The following is a 20,699-nucleotide window of genomic DNA, read 5'->3' as shown; positions in this document are numbered from 1 at the left end:
ATGTTTTATGGGTAAGCTGTTGAAAATGAATAAAGGAACTTTGGAATAGATTTTGAGCTATATTTGAAGATGATCCTTGAGTTTTCAGTAGACATGCAACAAGAGACTTTCAAAGTTATGGACTCAACTTTGTCTTATCACTCCTCTTCACTGCATGGATTCCATTCTGTATCCAGCTGCTGCCGACCTTGATGCCCTTCCACAGTCATGGGAACCCTAACCCTAACCACGCCACAAAAACCCACAGCACATTTTTGTGACCATAAAAGGTTGTCTTATGTTATTGCAGTACCTATGCCAGGAGAAACATCACCATTCTGTCTGTACTGGCCTCCTGGCAGTCATTATATAGCAATATGAATGTGTGTGGGGGGAAAAGCTGCAAATGTGCTTTCAGTGCCTGATTGTGCATCAACGCAACAGGCAGCTTGAGTGCGTGAATTAGTCATGTTACTGTTCAAGATCACTCAGGCTGCTGGGGGAACCTGCCAAGGCCACCACAGAACTCTACCACACACACACACACACACACACACACACACACACACACACACACACACACACACACACACACACACACACACACACACACACACACACACACACACACACACACACACACACACACACACACACACACACACACACACACACACACACACACACACACACACACACACACACACACACACACACACACACACACACACACACACACACACACACACACACACACACACACACACACACACTGTGCAGATGGCCTGAATCTCTTGAATCAACCTCTTTAATTTGGAATCTCATCAGACTAAAGACCCCAGTGCAGAGTTTGTCATGATTGACAGTGGAGACAATGGGTAATCATCATCACCCTCCTTTCTCTTCTTGTCTTCTTGCCATGCGTATTCCGTGGCCTGGGATTTGTAATGGAATGGAACATAGTACAACCACTCTTAGTTCATCTATTGATACTGAATGATACCTACTGTATATATGTGGGAATTATATTTCTTACGAGATTGAAAACATAGCCAGGGAGAGAGAAGATTCGAAATTGACAATGTCCTAGTGGTTGATCAAGGGAAAGCACGTCAGACCTATGCTTAGAATCACCTTCATGAACTGCAGTGTTTTGTGTACATGGCAGCGACTAACCCTCCTAAAAAATGAGCTCATACAATTGGATTTGTGAAACTTACAATTTGATTTGAGTTGAAAAGAACAGTGTAAACACATTTTATAACAGTGTAACAACTGTGTTTTAGGGTCTCTCTGATCTGTTCATTCCCTTGTCTGTCTCTTGGCATCCCACCTCAGGTCTTGCAATGTTCCATGATTCGCAGCACACATTCCGCGTGTCAACAAACACCTTCACGCTGATGTCACATTCATTACTCAGAAAACTGGAGGAAAAACGCGACTTTTAGGCCATAAATGTTAATTCCACTTATTAATAACCACATGCACATGGCATAATTTCATGTAGCATTTTATTTTATTTTATGCCAAGTCAACAATGCACACTTTGATGTAGTCTGTAGCTGAATGACAGACAATGTTTTCCCAGACAACATAGTGATGTATTTTTCATAGATGGGTCGGGATTCACTGGTGGTTTGCAGCTAATTCTTTTTTGGGTTGTGTCCTAAGACCGGAGTGCTGTCTAGAACCCATTTTGTTTGTGTACTTGGTGTGTCACAAGGGAACTCAAAAAGCTACAATGGTTCTCAACCACCAAAAAGTTTGGGAACCAGTTCCATAGAGTTACGCCAGACAGACAACATAAAGTCCTTTGAGAATTTGTGTGAAATGCTATGGAAATGCCATGTACATAAAACACTGCAGTTCATGAAGGTGATTCTAAGCATAGGCCTGATGTGCAGGATATCCCTGGCTATGTTTTCAATTTCGTAAGAAATATAATTCCCACATATACAGTTGAAGTTGGAAGTTTACACACCTTAACCAAATACATTTAAACTCAGTTTTTCATCATTCCTGACATTTAATCCTAGTAAAAAGTCCCTGTTTTAGGTCAGTCAGTTTTCATAATGTGAAATGTCAGAATAATAGTAGAGAGAATGATTTATTTCAGCTTTTATTTCTTTCATCACATTCCCAGTGGGTCAGAAGTTTACATACACTCAATTAGTATTTGGTAGCAATGCCTTTTAAATTGTTTAACTTGGGTCAAATGTTTCAGGTATCCTTCCACAAGCTTCCCACAATAAGTTGGGTGAATTTTGGCCCATTCCTCCTGACAGAGCTGGTGTAACTGAGTCAGGATTGTAGGCCTCCTTGCTCGCACACGCTTTTTCACTGGGATTCTCTGCCTCTAACCCTATTACAGGGGCTGAGTCACTGGCTTACTGGTGCTCTTCCATGCCGTCCCTAGGAGGGGTGCGTCACTTGAGTGGGTTGAGTCACTGACGTGATCTTCCTGTCTGGGTTGGCGCCCCCCCCTTGGGTTGTGCCGTGGCGGCGATCTTTGATGGCAACTCCAATACCTTGAGGATGAACCAGACTTGTGGAGGTCTACAATTGTTTTCCTGAGGTCTTGGCTGATTTCTTTTGATTTTCCCATGATGTCAAGCAAAGAGGTACTGAGTTTGAAGGTAGGCCTCGAAATACATCCACAGGTACACCTCCAATTGACTCAAATGATGTCAATTAGCCTATCAGAAGCTTCTAAATCCATGACATAATTTTCTGGAATTTTCCAAGCTGTTTAAAGGCACAGTCAACTTAGTGTATGTAAACTTCTGACCCACTGGAATTGTGATACAGTGAATTATAAGTGAAATAATCTGTCTGTAAACAATTGTTGGAAAAATGACTTGTGTCATGCACAAAGTAGATGTCCTAACCGACTTGCCAAAAACATAGTGGTTGAAAAACGAGTTTTAATGACTCCAACCTAAGTGTATGTAAACTTCCGACTTCAACTGTATACAGTAGGTATCACACAGTATCAGTAGATGAACTAAGAGTGGTTGTACTATGTTCCATTCCATTACAAATCCCAGGGCATTTTAGGACATGACATCCTGGGCCTGGGCATGTTGGCAGAGAGACGGGCACCGGGCAGTAGGCAGCGGCAAGGCTGTCCTGTCAGAGGTGGTGGACCGTGGTGGGTGTCGCTGTCAAGCACTGGAGCGGGCCAGAGTGGCGGTGCCGTTTGAACACATGGCTGATGCCAAGTCTCAGAGCTGCCTGACAGAGAAGGACACATTGGCCAGGAGTTGGTAGAACACCTCCCTCTCACTACTTTCTTTCCCTCTCTCCAGCCTGTATGTCATCTCAGCACAGGGCGTTTGCTGTCTCTCCATCCTGTGTCACCATGCCGCTGTGCTGCTGCTTTGACTGGCACACTTCATAATGTCCCAGCCACTACATGAACCCTCTCTCTGTCTCTTACAACAACACAGTCTGACCCAACACACTGTGTGTTTGTTTTTATCTTTTGTGCTAGTCTGGCTTGAAAATGTGTATCTTCTTAAGCCAAACCATATGCCAAACCATGTCCTCTACTATTGGAATTGCATTATTGCAAATGCACACCATTGCACTGGGAATTGGTATGGATGTATTGAAAGGACAAAGGTATGAGTCTCATCTGTTTCTGCTAACTTGAGAGATAATATGGTATCTCTCACTTAAAGCAACAAGCTACAATGTATTACTAACTGTTGCCTCTCTCTCTCTCCCCCTTCTCCCTTTTTATTTTTCTTCATTTTTTCTTCTTTCTTTCTTTCTTTCTTTCTTTCTTTCTTTCTTTCTTTCTTTCTTTCTTTCTTTCTTTCTGTCTCTCTTTCTTTCTTTCTTTCTTTCTGTCTCTCTTTCTTTCTTTCTTTCTTTCTTTCTTTCTGTCTTTCTGTCTTTCTTTCTTTCTTTCTTTCTTTCTTTCTTTCTGTCTCTGTTCCCAGAATGTATGAACTGCACTGGCTATACTGATATGAACAATAGACTGAGTATCCTTGAGTCCAAGGTAAGCTTGCATCAAGCAAACATGTTATTTAAACAGTACTGCATACATTAACCTATTAACAAGGCCTCATATCTCATATCTGAACACACAAATATTACTTTGTTTTGTGACAGATTGTGTTACTGGAGGAGGCAGGACCACCACCTCCCCCATTCAGATACTCCCCAGATAGGTCTTCAGATAACGAGGTGGGAGCACCCCAGCCCACCCTCATCCCTCCCCCCACCATTGGCCTACCGGGTGAGGGACTTTACTGCAGGACCTCATTGAACCTCAGATGGTTAACTATTCACTTTTCTTCCTCCATAGTTTTACATGGCAGCTATTTGACTCTGTTGTTATCAATTTACAGAAAAGTGCACCAAGATTAAAAAGAAAAGTGTCTGAATCAGGTGGGATTCTGACTGAGTTAACTAGTTTTTGTTCAAGGAGCAAGAGGCCCCCCAGGACCAGTTGGACCCCAAGGTGTGGTGGGACCCCTTGGACGCACCGGAGAGACAGGCCTCGTAGGGAAATCTGGACCCATGGGACCCAGAGGTATAAGTCTTACCCTCACATCTGTATCACACCCATACACTACCACTTAAGCTACCAAGCAGTTTGGCACTTGCACATACAGTATGCATGTTCACACATTCGATTAGTATGTTGTGTGTAAAGACAGTGTTGTGTTGAGGCAGACTGTGCTGTGGTTCCCACAGGGCCCGAGGGCCAGCGAGGAGCCCCAGGGGAGAGAGGTGCACCTGGGCCAGCGGGGTCTCCGGGGCCAGCCTCTCCCTTCTCTCACAGAGGAGATGTGTTTGGTCTGAGGGAGCTGGGCCAGTGTGAGTATCCCTGTTACACTAAGAAATTAAATCCAAGAACTACACCAAGAAATGAAAGCCATAAGCCCTATGGGGATACTAGTTTTATTTATATGACTGATGGTTCATTCTGAAAGTGTTTCAGGAGTCTCATGTGATTTTTGACCCCTTTCTTGCCATTGGCAGTTTGACAGTTAGGACATTTTGGAATATCCATTATTTCAGGGCCATCTGCCAAACATATATGTGGAGATCTTGTTTCAAAGGTAAGTTACTGATAGCAATCCATTGATAATATTTGGAGACATTACTCTCTCACCTATTTCCTCTACCAACTGGGGGACATATTATGGAAGGAAGAAAAACATGTCATGACACCCCTTAAAGCCAATTGACATGCATAGTGCAGTTTCACCTATAGCACGGAGTTCACGGACCATTTATGAAGTTATAGGGCCTGTGTACAGTATAGTTCAGCATGCCAGGTGTCCCATTGGCCCATATCTGGGAAGTCCATCAGTGGAACAGCCCTCTCTTTGCCTGTTAAAACTCTCTGTTCCTAATCAAAGAACCCTCATTGGACAACAGGCAACAGGTCTGCCAAGAGCTATAATATAGTCACACTCAGAGGAAAAATGAGAGTTTAGTTAAGCATACTGAGCCCTCACAAGGCCTTGGAAAAAGTCCTATACCTGTATCAGTCAAGCAAGAGTCCCCATAAAGCCTGTCAGTTGGCCGCTGTGTGGATGATTCGAATGTTCCTGTAATCCTGGAGTCTTATTACCTTCTTCCTGTAGTAGTATTAGCTGTGTGAGACATGTGAAGTCTAATAGTGAATAGTTGTTACAGCTAGAAATAAATATGCACGCTAAGGGAGAAGGACAATATAGGACAGGCCAGGGCAATTATTTTCCATGAAGGGCCACATTAGAATATATTTTGGCCATCGCGGGCCAGAATCATATTACAGGATTATACATCATGAGACTGTGTTGACAGCTCAACATTACATGTCAACTAGTCAGTGTGAGGAGTGGAGTCTCTGATGGGCATTGACTAGAGCAGTGGAGTCTCTGATGGGCATTGACTAGAGCAGTGGAGTCTCTGATGGGCATTGAATAGAGCAGTGGAGTCTCTGATGGGCATTGACTAGAGCAGTGGAGTCTCTGATGGGCATTGACTAGAGCAGTGGAGTCTCCGATGGGCATTGACTAGAGCAGTGGAGTCTCTGATGGGCATTGACTAGAGTAGTGGAGTCTCTGATGGGCATTGACTAGAGCAGTGGAGTCTCTGATGGGCATTGACTAGAGCAGTGGAGTCAGGTATAGTTTCTGACGTCGCTATGCGCAGGATTGCTGAGAGGTGAGAGCCAGTAAGAGATGACATGTGCCTTGACTTGTTGTATTTCATCACTGAAAAGGTCTGTTCACATACATAGGTTGACCCAAAAAGTACAAACATCTTCTGAGCATGACTCCTAATCTTTGGAAAGTTTTGTTCATCGAGAGATGCATAGAACCTCGTCAGTGACATTGTTTTGAATAGTTCTCCAATTACAGCATCAGACTGAAGATCGATAAACTCAAGTTGCAGGTCAGTGGGAGCGTTATTCACATTGCAGGTGAAAGGAGAGGAAACCAACACTTTGAAAACTCACCGTTCAAAGCACACAGCAGCAATGTATATTTATCCCGCTGGTCATCTGATAGGGAACAGACTAGTAGTGTCGGAAGGTGGGTGAGATTGTTGGCTTCTACTTGGCGGGTCAGGAGGAGTAATTTTCCCTTGAAGGCTTTGACAAGGCTGCACATCTGATGTGCAAAAAGGCCCTTCCCTTGTAGTTTGGAATTCAGCTCATCTGTAATTTCAAAGTCTGGGGTTATGCCTCGTAAGAATATTAACAACTGCGCCGTGTCACGTGCATCACTGCTCTCATCAAGGGCCAAGGAGAAAAAGGTGAAATCCTTTACCTTGTCTTTCAACTGCTGTTCCATATTCTCAGTGATGTCCTCAACATGCTGTGTCACTGTTGGTCTTGACAGGGAAACATTTTCAAACAGCTCTTTCTTGTCGGGGCAAAGTAGTGCTGCAGAGTCAATTAAACATTCTTTAATGAATTTGCCTTCGGCAAATGGCTTGATATGTTTAACAATTTTGTGTGGCAGTACATAGCTAGCTCTCGCACTATCTGCAATGAACCTATCTTGCACTGACTCTATGCACACTCACAAGACTATATATACACACACACTATATACACACTCCCTCACAAACACTACACTGACACTCTCACATAAAACCCACACACATTCACATAAACTACATATGCACCAGAGTATGTGAGCGGAGTTGAGCGGTTGGAAATCCCACTCCGTGGATCTGGCGCTCCACATCCTTTCCAACTGCTCTGCTAAAAACCGCTCCATGCTCACAGTGTAAAGACCGTCCTGGGAAGAAGTTGACCAAAACGCAGCGTGGTAAGTGTTCATGTTATAAATTGAATCAAAACTGAACACTAAACAAAATAACAACGAGGAAGAATGAAAACAAAACAGTTCTGTCAGGTAATACACACAAAACAGAAAACAACTACCCACAAACACAGGTGGGAAAAGGCTACCTAAGTATGGTTCTCAATCAGAGACAACGATAGACAGCTGCCTCTGATTGAGAACCACACCCGGCCAAACACATTGAACTAGACAACATAGAACACAACATAGAATGCCCACCCCAACTCACGCCCTGACCAACCAAAATAGAGACATAAAAAGGATCTCTAAGGTCAGGGCGTGACACACAGGAAATAATTCAAAATTCACTCCATTCATTAAAATAACAATTTAACCAACAGCAATCTATTTTTGTGACTAACTGGACCTACCATTTGGTTTTGAAGTATTTAACTTCCCCTTTTACGGGATCATTTTCCTAAACAACCGCTGAATTGCAGGGCGCAAAATATTACTAAAAATATTTATAATCATGCAATCACAAGTGAAATATACCAAAACACAGCTTAGCTTGTTGTTAATCCACCTATCGTGTCAGATTTTGAAAATATGCTGTACAGCGAAAGAAATCCAAGCCTTTGTGAGTGTATCAATCAATGCTAGAACAGTTAGCCTTATATTAGCTTGGTTAGCTTGGTCACGAAAGTCAGAAAAGCAATCAAATGAATCGCTTACCTTCGATAATCTTCGGATGTTTGCACTCACGAGACTCCCAGTTACACAACAAATGTTCTTCTTGTTCGATAAATATTACTTTTATAACAAAAAAACGCCATTTGGGTTGCGCGTTATGTTCAGAAAACCAAAGCCTCGTTCCGTTCGACGAAAATTCCAAAAAGTATCCGTAATGGCCGTAGAAACATGTCAAATGTTTTTTATAATCAATCCTCAGGAGCACCCAATTTGTAAGTCGCTCTGGATAAGAGCGTCTGCTAAATGACTTAAATGTAATGTTTTTAACAAACATAATCGATAATATTTAAACCAGACCGTAACCTATTCAATAAGAGAGAAAAAGAAAATGGAGAGCTACCCTTCTCGCAGGCAGGAACTATTCAGAGGACACCTGACTAGTTTTGAAAAATCTCGCTAATTTTTCAAAATAAAAGCCTGAAAGTATGTCTAAAGCCTGGTCACAGCCTGAGGAAGCCATTGGAAAATGAATCTGGTTGATACCCCTTTAAATGGAAGAAAGACGGGCCAGGAAACACAGATAAAAAATTTAAAAATCACTTCCGGGTTAGATTTTCTCAGGTTTTCGCCTGCAGAATCAGTTTTGTTATACTCACAGACAATATTTTGACCGTTTTGGAAACTTTGGAGTGTTTTCTATCCTAATCTGTAAATCATATGCATATTCTACGATCTGGACCTGAGAAATAGTCCGTTTACCTTGGGAACGTTATTAAAAATAAAATAAAAAATCTGACCCCTAGCGTCAAGAGGTTAAACAAAACCATATGGATTTTAATGAAAAGTAGTTGAATAAACATGAAAAGGTAAACGTAAGAGGCTCACGTAAGAAGCTCACAATCGGCTGCACAACCGATTGGCAAATTTACCTGAAATTGAGAAATCATGTGACTAAACTGAATAAAAAGAAGAAGAAACTACACTATGAAACAAAGGTAAATGACATAAAGAATGATAGTATAATGTTTTAGAGCACCTTTAATGAAATGTTGGGGGAAAAGGCAAACTCGGCTCCATTGAATCAGATGGCTCATTCATTACAAAACCGACTGATATTGCCAACTACTTTTTTTCTTTACCAAGATTAGCAAACTTAGGCATGACATGCCAGCAAAAAACACTGACACTACACATCCAAGTATATTTGACCAAATTATGAAAGACAAGAATTGTCATTTTAAATTCTGTAAAGTGAGTGCGGAAGAGGTGAAAAAAATATTGTTGTCTATCAACAATGACAAGCCACTGGGGTCTGACAACTTGGGTGGAAAATTACTGAGGGTAATAGCAGATGATATTGCCACTCCTATTTGCCATATCTTCAATTTAAGCAGACTAGAAAGTGTGTTCCCTCAGGCCTGAAGGGAAGCAAAAGTTATTCCGCTACCTAAGAAATGCAAAGCACCCTTTACTGGCTCAAATAGCCGACCAATTAACCTGTTACCAACCCTTAGTAAACTTTTGGAAAAAATTGTGTTCGACCAGATACAATGCTATTTTACAGTAAACAAATTGACAACAGACTTTCAGCACGCTTATAGGGAAGGACATTCAACAAGCACAGCACTTACACAAATGACTGAGGATTGGCTGAGAGAAATTTATGATAAAAAGATTGTGGGGGCTGTTTTGTTAGACTTCAGTGCAGCTTTTGACATTATCGATCACAGTTTGCTGCTGAAGAAATGTATGTGTCATGGCTTTACACCCCCTGCTATATTGCGAATAAAGAGTTACCTGTCTAATAGAACACAGAGGGTGTTCCTTAATGGAAACCTCTCCAACATAATCAAGGTAGAATCAGGAATTCCCCAGGGCAGCTGTCTAGACCCCTTACTTTTTTCAACCTTTACTAACAACATGCCACTGGCTTTGAGTAAAGCCAGTGTGTCTATGTACGTGGCTGAAATGACTGCAACACTTAACAAAGAGCTGCAGTTAATTCAGAATGGGTGGCAAGAAATAAGTTAGTCCTAAATATTTCTAAAACTAAAAGCATTGTATTTGGGACAAATCATTCACTAAACCCTAAACCTCAACTAAATCTGGTCATAAATCATGTGGAAATTGAGCAAGTTGAGGTGACTAAACTGTTTGGAGTGACCCTGGCACTATCAACAAGGCAGATCCTACGGGCTCTAGTTTTGTCGCACCTGGACTACTGTTCAGTCGTGTGGTCAAATGCCACAAAGAGGGACTTAGGAAAATTGCAATTGGCTCAGAACAGGGCAGCACTGCTAGCCCTTAGATGTACACAGAGAGCAAACATTAATAATATGCATGTCAATCTCTGGCTAATCTCTGGAGCAGCAGGGACTGTGAAGCAACACAAACATAGGCACAGACACATGCATACAAACACACATGATAACATACGCACTACACACACGTACACATGGATTTTGTGTTGTTGATATGTGGTACTGGAGTATGGGCCTGAGGGCACACACTTAGTGTGTTGTGAATTCTGTAATGAATGTATTTTAATATTTAAAAAATTGTATAACTGCCTTAACTTTTCAGGACCCCAGGAAGAGTAGCTGCTGCCTTGGCACCAGCTATTTGGGATCCATAATAAATGCAAATACAAATTTCAAATAGGCTACATGCATATAAACATTCTAAATAGGCCAAGAGCCAGACAGGGAGCCTATTAGCTGCTGAAAATGAATTATTTAGGCTATATTATTTCTATTATTTCAAGGCTATAGCCTACAAATAAATACATTGTGAAGCAATTGCGAGTGCAACACAATTGGCTAGTAGGGACATAAAGCGCTCAACATTTAAACATGTTGTTGTATTAAATCATTATAGTCTATAAATTGGGCATATAGGCTGTGCCTTACTTAGAATAAAATACAAATTAAACGAAAAACGACTTATTAGTGCCTTTTGAATTCATTTTCAGAAACTTGAGTTTGGCCAGTCTGTGGCTACAGGCTCATGCAATGCAGCAGATAATATTGTATTTTTCTATAGATAGGCCTACAGGTTTTAGGCTAAATAACCCGATCAAAACGGAAAGCTTCTTGGAAAGCTTCTTGAACGTGGGAATATGCCAGGCCTATTGGGCCAAAATCAATTATGGCCTATTGTATTGATAATAAAACAAAAATGAACGAAACATTTATGAGATCTGATTTTCAGTTTATAAATACTTCGCTACAATGACAAACTTAGATTCCTACCCACCTCGTTCCTTTCTTTTAACATGTGCATGTAGTAAGTACACCATCATGCTTTCGGAATATGTATATTTTCAGATTCCACAATGACTCATTAGTGGGCACTACATCACCACACTCTCTCTCTTGCTTTAGGTCCTCATCTTTGTAAGTCACCTTGATTTTGCACCTGTGTGATTTATCAGTTTTCTGAAAATATTTAGCTAACTCCATGACAGTAGCTACAACAAGGAGCTATAGCAGCACACAAGGAGACTACAAATGCATGCTGGGCCGGGCATGCCCTGAGCTCTTGAAGTGAGCGCTACTTGAGCGAATTTGGAGCCGGTGAGAAGTCGGACGCTCCAGCCATCGGGGATCTCGCTCCGCGCTCCAGTCAAATTGGGCACGCTCCGCTACGCTCACATACTCTGATACGCACACGCGCTCATAACACACACGCATTCCAACACAACACACACATACACACACATTTCCACACCCATCGTATGCTGCTGCTGCTCTGTTTTTTATTCTAATTATAATCTATCCTGATGCCTAGTCACTTTACCCAGCCTTTATGTAAATATCTACCTCAAATACCTCGTACACATTAATCTGGTTCTGGTACTCCCTGTATATAGCACCATTATTGTGTATTTCATTCCTCCTGTGTTACTATTTGTGTATTATTATTATTATTATTATTAACTCTGCATAGTCGGGAAGAGCTCGTAAGCAAACATTTCACGGCGCATGTGACAAATACAATTTGATTTGAAGGGCAGTCAGCGGTAGTGATGTATGAGTGTTAGAGGGAAAATGACCTAATGTGAAACAAAACACTCAGCATATGTATCCCTACAGTGTAATATTTTAACATGTATAGAGTTAATTCATGCTGTAAAATTTAGTAGATGACTCTGGCTGAACTATATGGATTGTAAAACTGTAAACTGTAGAAGTCTCTTGACCTCCATCTGAGGCACTTCCTAGTTTTGACCAGCAGAGGGCAGCAGACTCCCACTCAAGATGTCTATGGAAAGCTGTATTTGATTACTGTGGTGGACTGGCTTTGTTTAAGTCTGGGCTCTGGCTTCAGTCTGCCTGCTGTAAGTCAGACCCAATTTGTAACCTGTCAGCACAGCAGCCTGATCTGGCAACCCCGGCCGTCTTGGAGCCAGAAACCTGCTCAATAAAACGGCAAGGCAAGATTTTCAAGTCAAACCTCAATGCTGCAGGGAGTTTGGGGTTAGGAGTTGTGTGTGTGTGTGTGTGTGTGTGTGTGTGTGTGTGTGTGTGTGTGTGTGTGTGTGTGTGTGTGTGTGTGTGTGTGTGTGTGTGTGTGTGTGTGTGTGTGTGTGTGTGTGTGTTCACTACATGAAGTAGTCTACGTCAGACAACTTGATGGAACACCAGAAAAATGACTTCCAGTGGGATTGCTCCAAAGGATATTGAAGTTTTCCACCTGTTTATCCCTCTCTGTGGTGGGATGCTGAACTAGTTAGTACCAGAGCTACTGCTCCCCACCTCAACCAATGACCATAGGGAGTGTGGCCCTACCCCACAGTACACCCACAGTGACAAGCAACCAAGACAGCCTATCATCTCCAATGTTTGAAAATAATTCACAACCCCCAAAAACACCAGAGCTATGTCAATAATGGAAATAGGCTACTCTTAACTCAAACTTGTAGTACATACTGTACACACAGTACATTAGGGATGGGCCCTCAGATCAATTTCTCCTTTCCCCAATTTCCCTTTTTTTTGGGGGGGGGGGACTACTTTGGGGTCTCAACTTACTGTTATGAGTTGGAATAGTAGAATACACAAGGTGCAATTTAGAAATGTGGTTGTGCATCATCAGTTTTCCTCTTGTTATGTCAATGACTGCTAGTCAGTCAATTAGCCCATGTCAGGTACATTTTAGCGGCCAGCTTTCTAAACATGTTATCATGGTCGAATTACCGGCCGGGGGTATGGATGTGGGTACGCAGACCCGCGAGCAATTGTGGCCGCTCATGATGAGTTGCCCATCCCTGCAGTACATTCATGTAGTATGTCTTTAGAGCAGGACTATTCAACCGGTGGTGCGGAGGAACTGCAGGGGGCGCTTAAATATATTTTGAAAATGTTTTTATGAATATCGCTAGCAACAACAGAATAAACACATTTTTAATGACATACCTATAGTAGAAAATAGGAGAATATCTTCTTTCTAAGGATGTCAATGTTATTTCTGAACTCCTAATGTTGAGAAAATGACACTCATTTGAGCCAATTACACTCACTGGAGTATCTGACATGGGCTTTGAAAAAGCACCTACGAATAGGCTACAGGTGCGGCAAGTGCTGCTGACTGCTGGTAAGTTTCCTTGATATCATTTTGCCAACACATGGCTATCCTTTGTTTAACCTGCTAAACAGATGCTTTTAGCAAAAATGTGTTTGGAGATACCTTTCTAGCTAATAGGCTATGTTAGAGTTTACACTTCCTCTTCTAATTATAATGTAGGTAGGTCAAAATAATGAAAAACAATCTACCAAATCTATTCATTTTAAAATGTTGATTACTTCTCCTTGCCCTTATCATTCACCTGATGATAAGACAAGACGTGAATAAACAACATTTTAACGTATGATGGGGATTCCTGGATCGTCGACGACCCCTGCTTTAGAGCACAGTGAGCACCTGTTGTACTTAAACCATGGCATTTTTTGTTTTGGGTACAGATGAAGAGGCTGCGCTCCCTTCACAGAATAACCAGAGAGATGTGACCGGTCCCCCAGGCCCCATCGGACCCCCTGGACCCCCAGGTAAAAAAACACTCACACCCCCGCTGGCATGGCCATGAAGCCATAATGATAATAGTGTAATAATGTTATTAAGGGGAAATTAGAATACTACTTCGCCATATCAGCTAGCCACCTAGTGTGACCTTTAAGTGGATATTGGAAGAATACTTGGAAAACTATTTCCGTTTTCCAACTCCTCAGGCCGGTCTGGACCCACAGGGCCTGCTGGAAACCCAGGTACCCCAGGCAGAAACGTATGTACAGTATAACATTGGACTTTGATGTGCTTCCTGATGTACAACTTGACATATGTGCTTGCTACTCTCGGAAATCATGTATTGATGTCAACGGGAGATTCATTCAAGAAGTTCTATCTCTGTGTTCCAGGCTGGGTTTGGTCCCTCAGGCAAGCCTGGGGATCGCGGACCTAAAGGAGACACTGGTGAAATGGTGAGGCTTGGCAGAACTGCCTTTAAAGAGACCCCTTTCAATTCCACTCTGAAATGCTCTATGTACAGTCTATACATGACATGAGTCCACATCGTTCATTCAGCTTCTCTCTCCTCACAGGGACCCCCAGCACTCAGGGGAGAACATGGTCAGCCAGTGAGTACACAGTGAGAGTACAACATTTCTGCTCTTACACACATTAACATTTAGTTAATCTTTGCCAACCACCTGTGTTTTTTCCATTTGTGATGCTGTTTTTAGGGTGTACCAGGGCCAAAGGGTGAACCAGGAGATAGCCAGGCTGAGGTGACCCTACACATTCCCTCTATATGATTTAAGAGTCCTCAGAGACACATCTGCCATACCTCACGCTTTTGAAAAAGCGGGCATAGTAGTAAGCCGGCATAGTAGTAGCACAGTAGTGGTATGCAGTAGGTATACAGTATATCATAATAGTACTGTGATAAATAAACAGACCTTAACATATAGTTCCCGGTGGAAGCTTAATTTGAACTTGATAGGTAAACTTGAACTTGAAGCTGAACTTGATATAGTGATGTGGTTCCGTCCAGGGGGAGGGGCTGCAGCAGCTGAGAGAGGCTCTGAAGATCCTGGCTGAGAGGGTTCTCATTCTGGAGCACATGATCGGCATTCACGGTGAGAGACACACCCTTACTCAGAGAACAACAGGGTCTCTATTTACAGGGTTGTTAGAGATTTATACTGTGTCCACTTCCAAGCAATCACTGTGTCTGTCAGTGATAAGTCATTTTCTACTGGAGAGTCCTTGTTGTGAGCGTGAGATTAACTTGATCTCCCTCTGTCTCCACCCCCAATCCATTCCTCCCTCTCTTTGGTCATTTCTCAGAGAACCCACTAGAACCCGGTTCTGGCCTGGACATCCTGTCAGACCTGGTGCCCATGTTTAAAAACAAAAGGGCGGGACCCAATACCCTGCTCCACTCTCTCGCCACGGGAGACCGGAAGCTGATTGGAGAGGAAAGAGTGAGGAGGGGGGACAATTAGATGGTCATGCCAATGGGTGTAGAGCATGGTTTGTATATGAACTGTGATTGTTTAAGAGACTGAGATGGACGTACCATGTGTTCTCTGGGCCAGAGTGTATGACCAGTCAATCCTTATGGAAGCACAGAATTCCATCAATCTGGGCTTTGGATGACCTAGCGTCTGCAAAATGACCCCTTCTCTTACTCAGATTCTTGAATTTGACCTGTTTATAATGTGTGTTTTTTACATTGACTTTTGGTACTGTTGTCATTATCGTAGTCATGTTATTCCAATGTAATTGTGTAACTTTGGTGCTGGCACTGGCCTCAACATGTGCATATTCTTAAAGTCTAGGTAGCAGATAATGGACCCTATCATATATTTATGTAGTTGGTGCTGTATATGAACTTAAATACATGGGTTCTAACTTGAAACATTATTTGTTAGTTTATAACTGTACAATTTATGCTCACCGCATATAAACTACACGAAGACTGCCGGGAAATGTACAGTTGAAGCCGGAGGTTTACATACACTCAGGTTAGAGTCATTAAAACTAATTTTTCAACCACTCCACAAATTTCTTGTTAACAAACTATAGTTTTGGCAAGTTGGTTAGGACATCTACTTTGTGCATGACACAAGTCATTTTTCCAACAATTGACAGATTATTTCACTGTATCACAATTCCAGTGGTTCAGAAGTTTACAGAAGTTGACTGTGCCTTTAAACAGCTTGGACAATTCCAGAAAAGGATGTCATGGCTTCAGAAGCTTATGATAGACTAATTGATATCATTTGAGTCAATTGGAGGTGTACCTGTGGATGTATTTCAAGGCCTACCTTCAAACTCAGTGCCTCTTTGCTTGACATCATGGGAAAATCAAGAGAAATCAGCCAAGACCTCAGGAAAAAAAATGTAGACCTCCACAAGTCTGGTTCATCCTTGGGAGCAATTTCCAAACGGCTGAAGGTACCACGTTCATCTGTACAAACAATAATATGCAAGTATAAACACCATGGGACCAAGCAGCCATCATACCACTCAGGAAGGAGACGCGTTCTGTCTCCTAGAGATGAACGTACTCTGGTGGGAAAGTGAAAATCAATCCCAGAACAACAGCAAAGGACCTTGTGAAGATGCTGGAGGAAACAGGTACAAAAGTATCTATATCCACAGTAAAATGAGTCCTATATGGACATAACCTGAAAGGCCGCTCAGCAAGGAAGAAGCCACTGCTCCAAAACCGCCATAAAAAAGCCACACTATGGTTTGCAACTGCACATGGGGACAAATATTGTATTTTTTGGAGAAATGTCCTCTGGTCTGATGTAACAAAAATAGAACTGTTTGGCCATAATGACCATCGTTATGTTAGGAGGAAAAAGGGGGAGGCTTGCAAGCCGAAGAACATCATCCCAACCGTGAAGCACGGGGGTGGCAGCATCATGTTGTGGGGGTGCTTTGCTGTAGGAGGGACTGCTGCACTTCACAAAATAGATGTCATCATGAGAAAGAAAAATGATGTGGATATATTGAAGCAACATCTCAAGACATCAGTCAGGAAGTTAAAGCTTGGTCGTAAATGGGTCTTCCAAATGGACAATGACCCCAAGCAGACTTCCAAAGTTGTGGCAAAATGGCTTAAGGACAACAAAGTCAAGGTATTGGAGTTGCCATCACAAAGCGCTGACCTCAATCCTATAGAAAATGTGTGGGCAGAACTGAAAAAGCGTGTGTGAGCAAGGAAGCCTATAAACCTGACTCAGTTACACCAGCTCTGTCAGGAGGAATGGGCCAAAAATCACCCAACTTATTGTGGGAAGCTTGTGGAAGGCTACCCGAAACGTTTGACCCAAGTTAAACAATTTAAAGGCAATGCTACCAAATACTAATTGAGTGTATGTGAACTTCTGACCGACTGGGAATGTGATGAAAGAAATAAAAGCTGAAATAAATCATTATCTATACTATTATTCTGACATTTCACATGCTTAAAATAAAGTGGTGATCCTAACTGACCTAAGACAGGGAATCTTACTAGGATTAAGTGCCAGGAATTGTGAAAAACTGAGTTTAAATGTATTTGGCTAAGGTGTATGTAAACTTCCGACTTCAACTGTTATGACTCACATGCTGGAGGAACATATTGTCTGTAGTCTACTGTACATGCTGGAGGAACATATTGTCTGTAGTCTACTGTACATGATGGAGGAACATATTGTCTGTAGTCTACTGTACATGCTGGAGGAACATATTGTCTGTAGTCTACTGTACATGCTGGAGGAACATATTGTCAGTAGTCTACTGTACATGCTGGAGGAACATATTGTCTGTAGTCTACTGTACATGATGGAGGAACATATTGTCTGTAGTCTACTGTACATGATGGAGGAACATATTGTCTGTAGTCTACTGTACATGATGGAGGAACATATTGTCTGTAGTCTACTGTACATGATGGAGGAACATATTGTCTGTAGTCTACTGTACATGATGGAGGAACATATTGTCTGTAGTCTACTGTACATGATGGAGGAACATATTGTCTGTAGTCTACTGTACATGATGGAGGAACATATTGTCTGTAGTCTACTGTACATGGTAAGCTGTAAGTGGCACTTGACTTTTTAGTATGGAAAACGGCTGTGAGGATTTTTCTACAATATTCACAACATAATGACACAATTACAATCTTTATAGAATAAAAATCTAATTTCATCAATTACATGTGGAAATACGTATTTGAGGGAACATCAGCAAGCCAGCAGCAGAAAGTGAATTCAATAACACTTAATTTTAAGGGGTCCTTATTACAATGTTATTACATATGTAATTACACTGTAATAACTATTGAAATTAACTAACAATTCATAGTTACACTGTAATAAAAACATGTAACTGGTGGTAATTGCTTAAATAAAGGTTTGTTAACTGACTTGCCTAGTTAAATAAAGGTTAAGAACAAATGTTATTTTATATGACAGCCTACCCCGGCCAAACCCTCCCCTAACCTGGACAACGCTGGGCCAATTGTGCACCGCCCCATGTGACTCCCGATCACGGTCGGTTGTGATACAGCCAAGGATCAAACCAGGGTCTGTAGTGAACCAGGTTCAAACCAGTGCTACAGCCTCTAGCACTGAGATACAGTGCCTTAGACCGCTGCGCCACTCGGGAGCCTTAACATTACATTTACATTTACATTTAAGTCATTTAGCAGACGCTCTTATCCAGAGCGACTTACAAATTGGTGCATTCACCTTATGATATCCAGTGGAACAACCACTTTACATAAAATCATTTAAAGTTGTTAAGTCATTTAACGGTGCAATTGACAATGGGTCAAAAAAACTGATACGTTAATAAAAAGTTATGGTTAAAATTGTGATATAGTCATTCGTGCTTGTCAAATTTGTATTTATTAGGGATCCCCATTAGCTGTTGCCATGGCAGCAGCTACTCTTCCTGGGGTCCAAACACATTAAGGCACTTACATTACACATAAAACAAAAGATAAAACAATACATCATATAACATTATTACACCACTACATATCTACAGTACAAAATGTATAATACCACCATACAACAAAATTACAATGTACATGTGTGTAGAGAGCGTGTGCTACCTGTGTGTATGTGTGTTTGTCTCTTCACAGTCCCCGCTGTTCCATAAGATGTTTTTTTTAATCTGTTTTTCAGTTACCTGATGTGGAATAGAGTTCCATGTAGTCATGGCTCTATGTAGTACTGTGCGCCTCCCATAGTCTGTTCTGAACTTGGGGACTGTGAAGAGATCTATGGTGGCATGTCTTGTGGGGTATGCATGGGTGCCCGAGCTATGTGCTAGTAGTTTAAACAGACAGATCGGTGCATTCAACTTGTTAACAATTCTTACAGAAAAAAAGTAGTGATGAATTCAATCTCCCCTCCACTTTGTACAGTTTAGTCACCTCAACTTGCTCAATTTCCACATTATTCTTTACGAGATATAGTTGAGGTTTAGGGTTTGTGAATGATTTGTCCCAAATACAATGCTTTTAGTTTTAGAAACATTTAGGACTAACTTATTCCTTATCACCCATTCTGAAACTAACTGCAGCACTTTGTTAAGTGTTGCAGTCATTTCAGTCGCTGTGGTAGCTGACGTGTATAGTGTTGAGTCATCCGCATACATAGACACGCTGTGCTTGTTGGATGTCCTAAGCGTGCTAAAAGTCTGTTGTCAATTTGTTTACTGTATAGCATTGTATTGTATCTGATCAAACACAATTTTTTCCAAAAGTTTACTTAGGGTTGGTAACAGATTGATTGGTTGGCTTTTTGAGCCAATAAAGGGGGCTTTACAATTCTTAGGAGGCGGAATGTGTCACGTTCCTGACCTGTTTTCTGTTGTTTTGTATGTGTTTGACGGTCAGGGCGTGAGTTTGGGTGGGTAGTCTTTGTTATGTGTTTCTGTGTTGGTTTAAGGGTGACCTGATATGGCTCTCAATTAGAGGCAGGTGGTTTTCATTTCCTCTGATTGAGAGCCATATTAAGGTAGGTGTTTTCACTTTGATTGTTGTGGGTGGTTGTCTCCTGTGTCAGTGTCTGTATGTTACGCCACACGGGACTGTTTTCGGTTTTGTTTGTTCATTCGTTTTATGTAGTCAGTTTTCCTGTTATTGCGTTCTTCGTGTTACATGTAAGTTCGTCGCACCAGGTCTGTCTACTTCGTTTGTTGTTTTGTAGTTTGTTTAAGAGTATTTCGTTTCGTCTTTTGTCTTGTTAAATAAATATTATGTCATCATACCTAGCTGCGTATTGGTCCTCCGATCCTTCTCTCCTCTCCTCGTCTGAGGAGGAGGAAGATCTAGAAAACCGTTACAGAATGACTTTTGCTTCCTGAGGGGGCACACTTTCAAGTAGGCTTAAATGGAAGATATGGCAAATAGGAGTGGCAAAATCGTTTGTTATTATCCTCAGTAATTTTTTATCCCAGTTTGTCATTGCTATTTACTTACTTTTGTAGCTCTTAGACGTACCCTTTTTGTAAGTACCGTTAGGTAACTGTCCAAGTTTATATAGCCTAAAAGGATTCTACAAATGTGATTGGTTGACGATATGACATTAGCCTCTTGCACTGGCAGAATATCACCACATTGCACCACATCCTATTGCAACACAATCTCACACTCAACACGTGCAAATATGTACAAAAAGTATTGCAGCAGATTTCGTGTGTTTTTGTGTGGCTTAATTTGTGAGAACAGATACAAATTTATGTGCGACTTAA

At 41.6% G+C, this 20,699-nt stretch overlaps 1 protein-coding gene across 1 annotated transcript in view; it reads left to right on the top strand.

Annotated features, from left to right (window-relative positions):
• Positions 1–20,215, top strand: part of LOC139531762 (collagen alpha-1(XXVI) chain-like) — a 49,994-nt gene extending 29,779 nt beyond the window's left edge. Inside the window, exons 4-14 of the mRNA XM_071328572.1 lie at positions 3,927–3,988; positions 4,102–4,228; positions 4,418–4,525; positions 4,690–4,812; positions 13,901–13,984; positions 14,165–14,217; positions 14,351–14,413; positions 14,534–14,569; positions 14,675–14,719; positions 14,986–15,070; positions 15,282–20,215. Coding sequence (XP_071184673.1) covers positions 3,927–3,988; positions 4,102–4,228; positions 4,418–4,525; positions 4,690–4,812; positions 13,901–13,984; positions 14,165–14,217; positions 14,351–14,413; positions 14,534–14,569; positions 14,675–14,719; positions 14,986–15,070; positions 15,282–15,439 — 944 coding nt within the window. The 3' untranslated portion in view covers positions 15,440–20,215. The remainder of the gene's footprint in view (positions 1–3,926; positions 3,989–4,101; positions 4,229–4,417; positions 4,526–4,689; positions 4,813–13,900; positions 13,985–14,164; positions 14,218–14,350; positions 14,414–14,533; positions 14,570–14,674; positions 14,720–14,985; positions 15,071–15,281) is intronic.
• Positions 20,216–20,699: the final 484 nt, after the last annotated feature.

The sequence above is a fragment of the Salvelinus alpinus genome, chromosome 1 (genome assembly GCF_045679555.1).
Source record: "Salvelinus alpinus chromosome 1, SLU_Salpinus.1, whole genome shotgun sequence".
Taxonomy (NCBI): Eukaryota; Metazoa; Chordata; class Actinopteri; order Salmoniformes; family Salmonidae; genus Salvelinus; species Salvelinus alpinus.
Note: the sequence above shows the minus strand (reverse complement) of the source record. Positions and strands in the feature narration are given on the sequence as shown.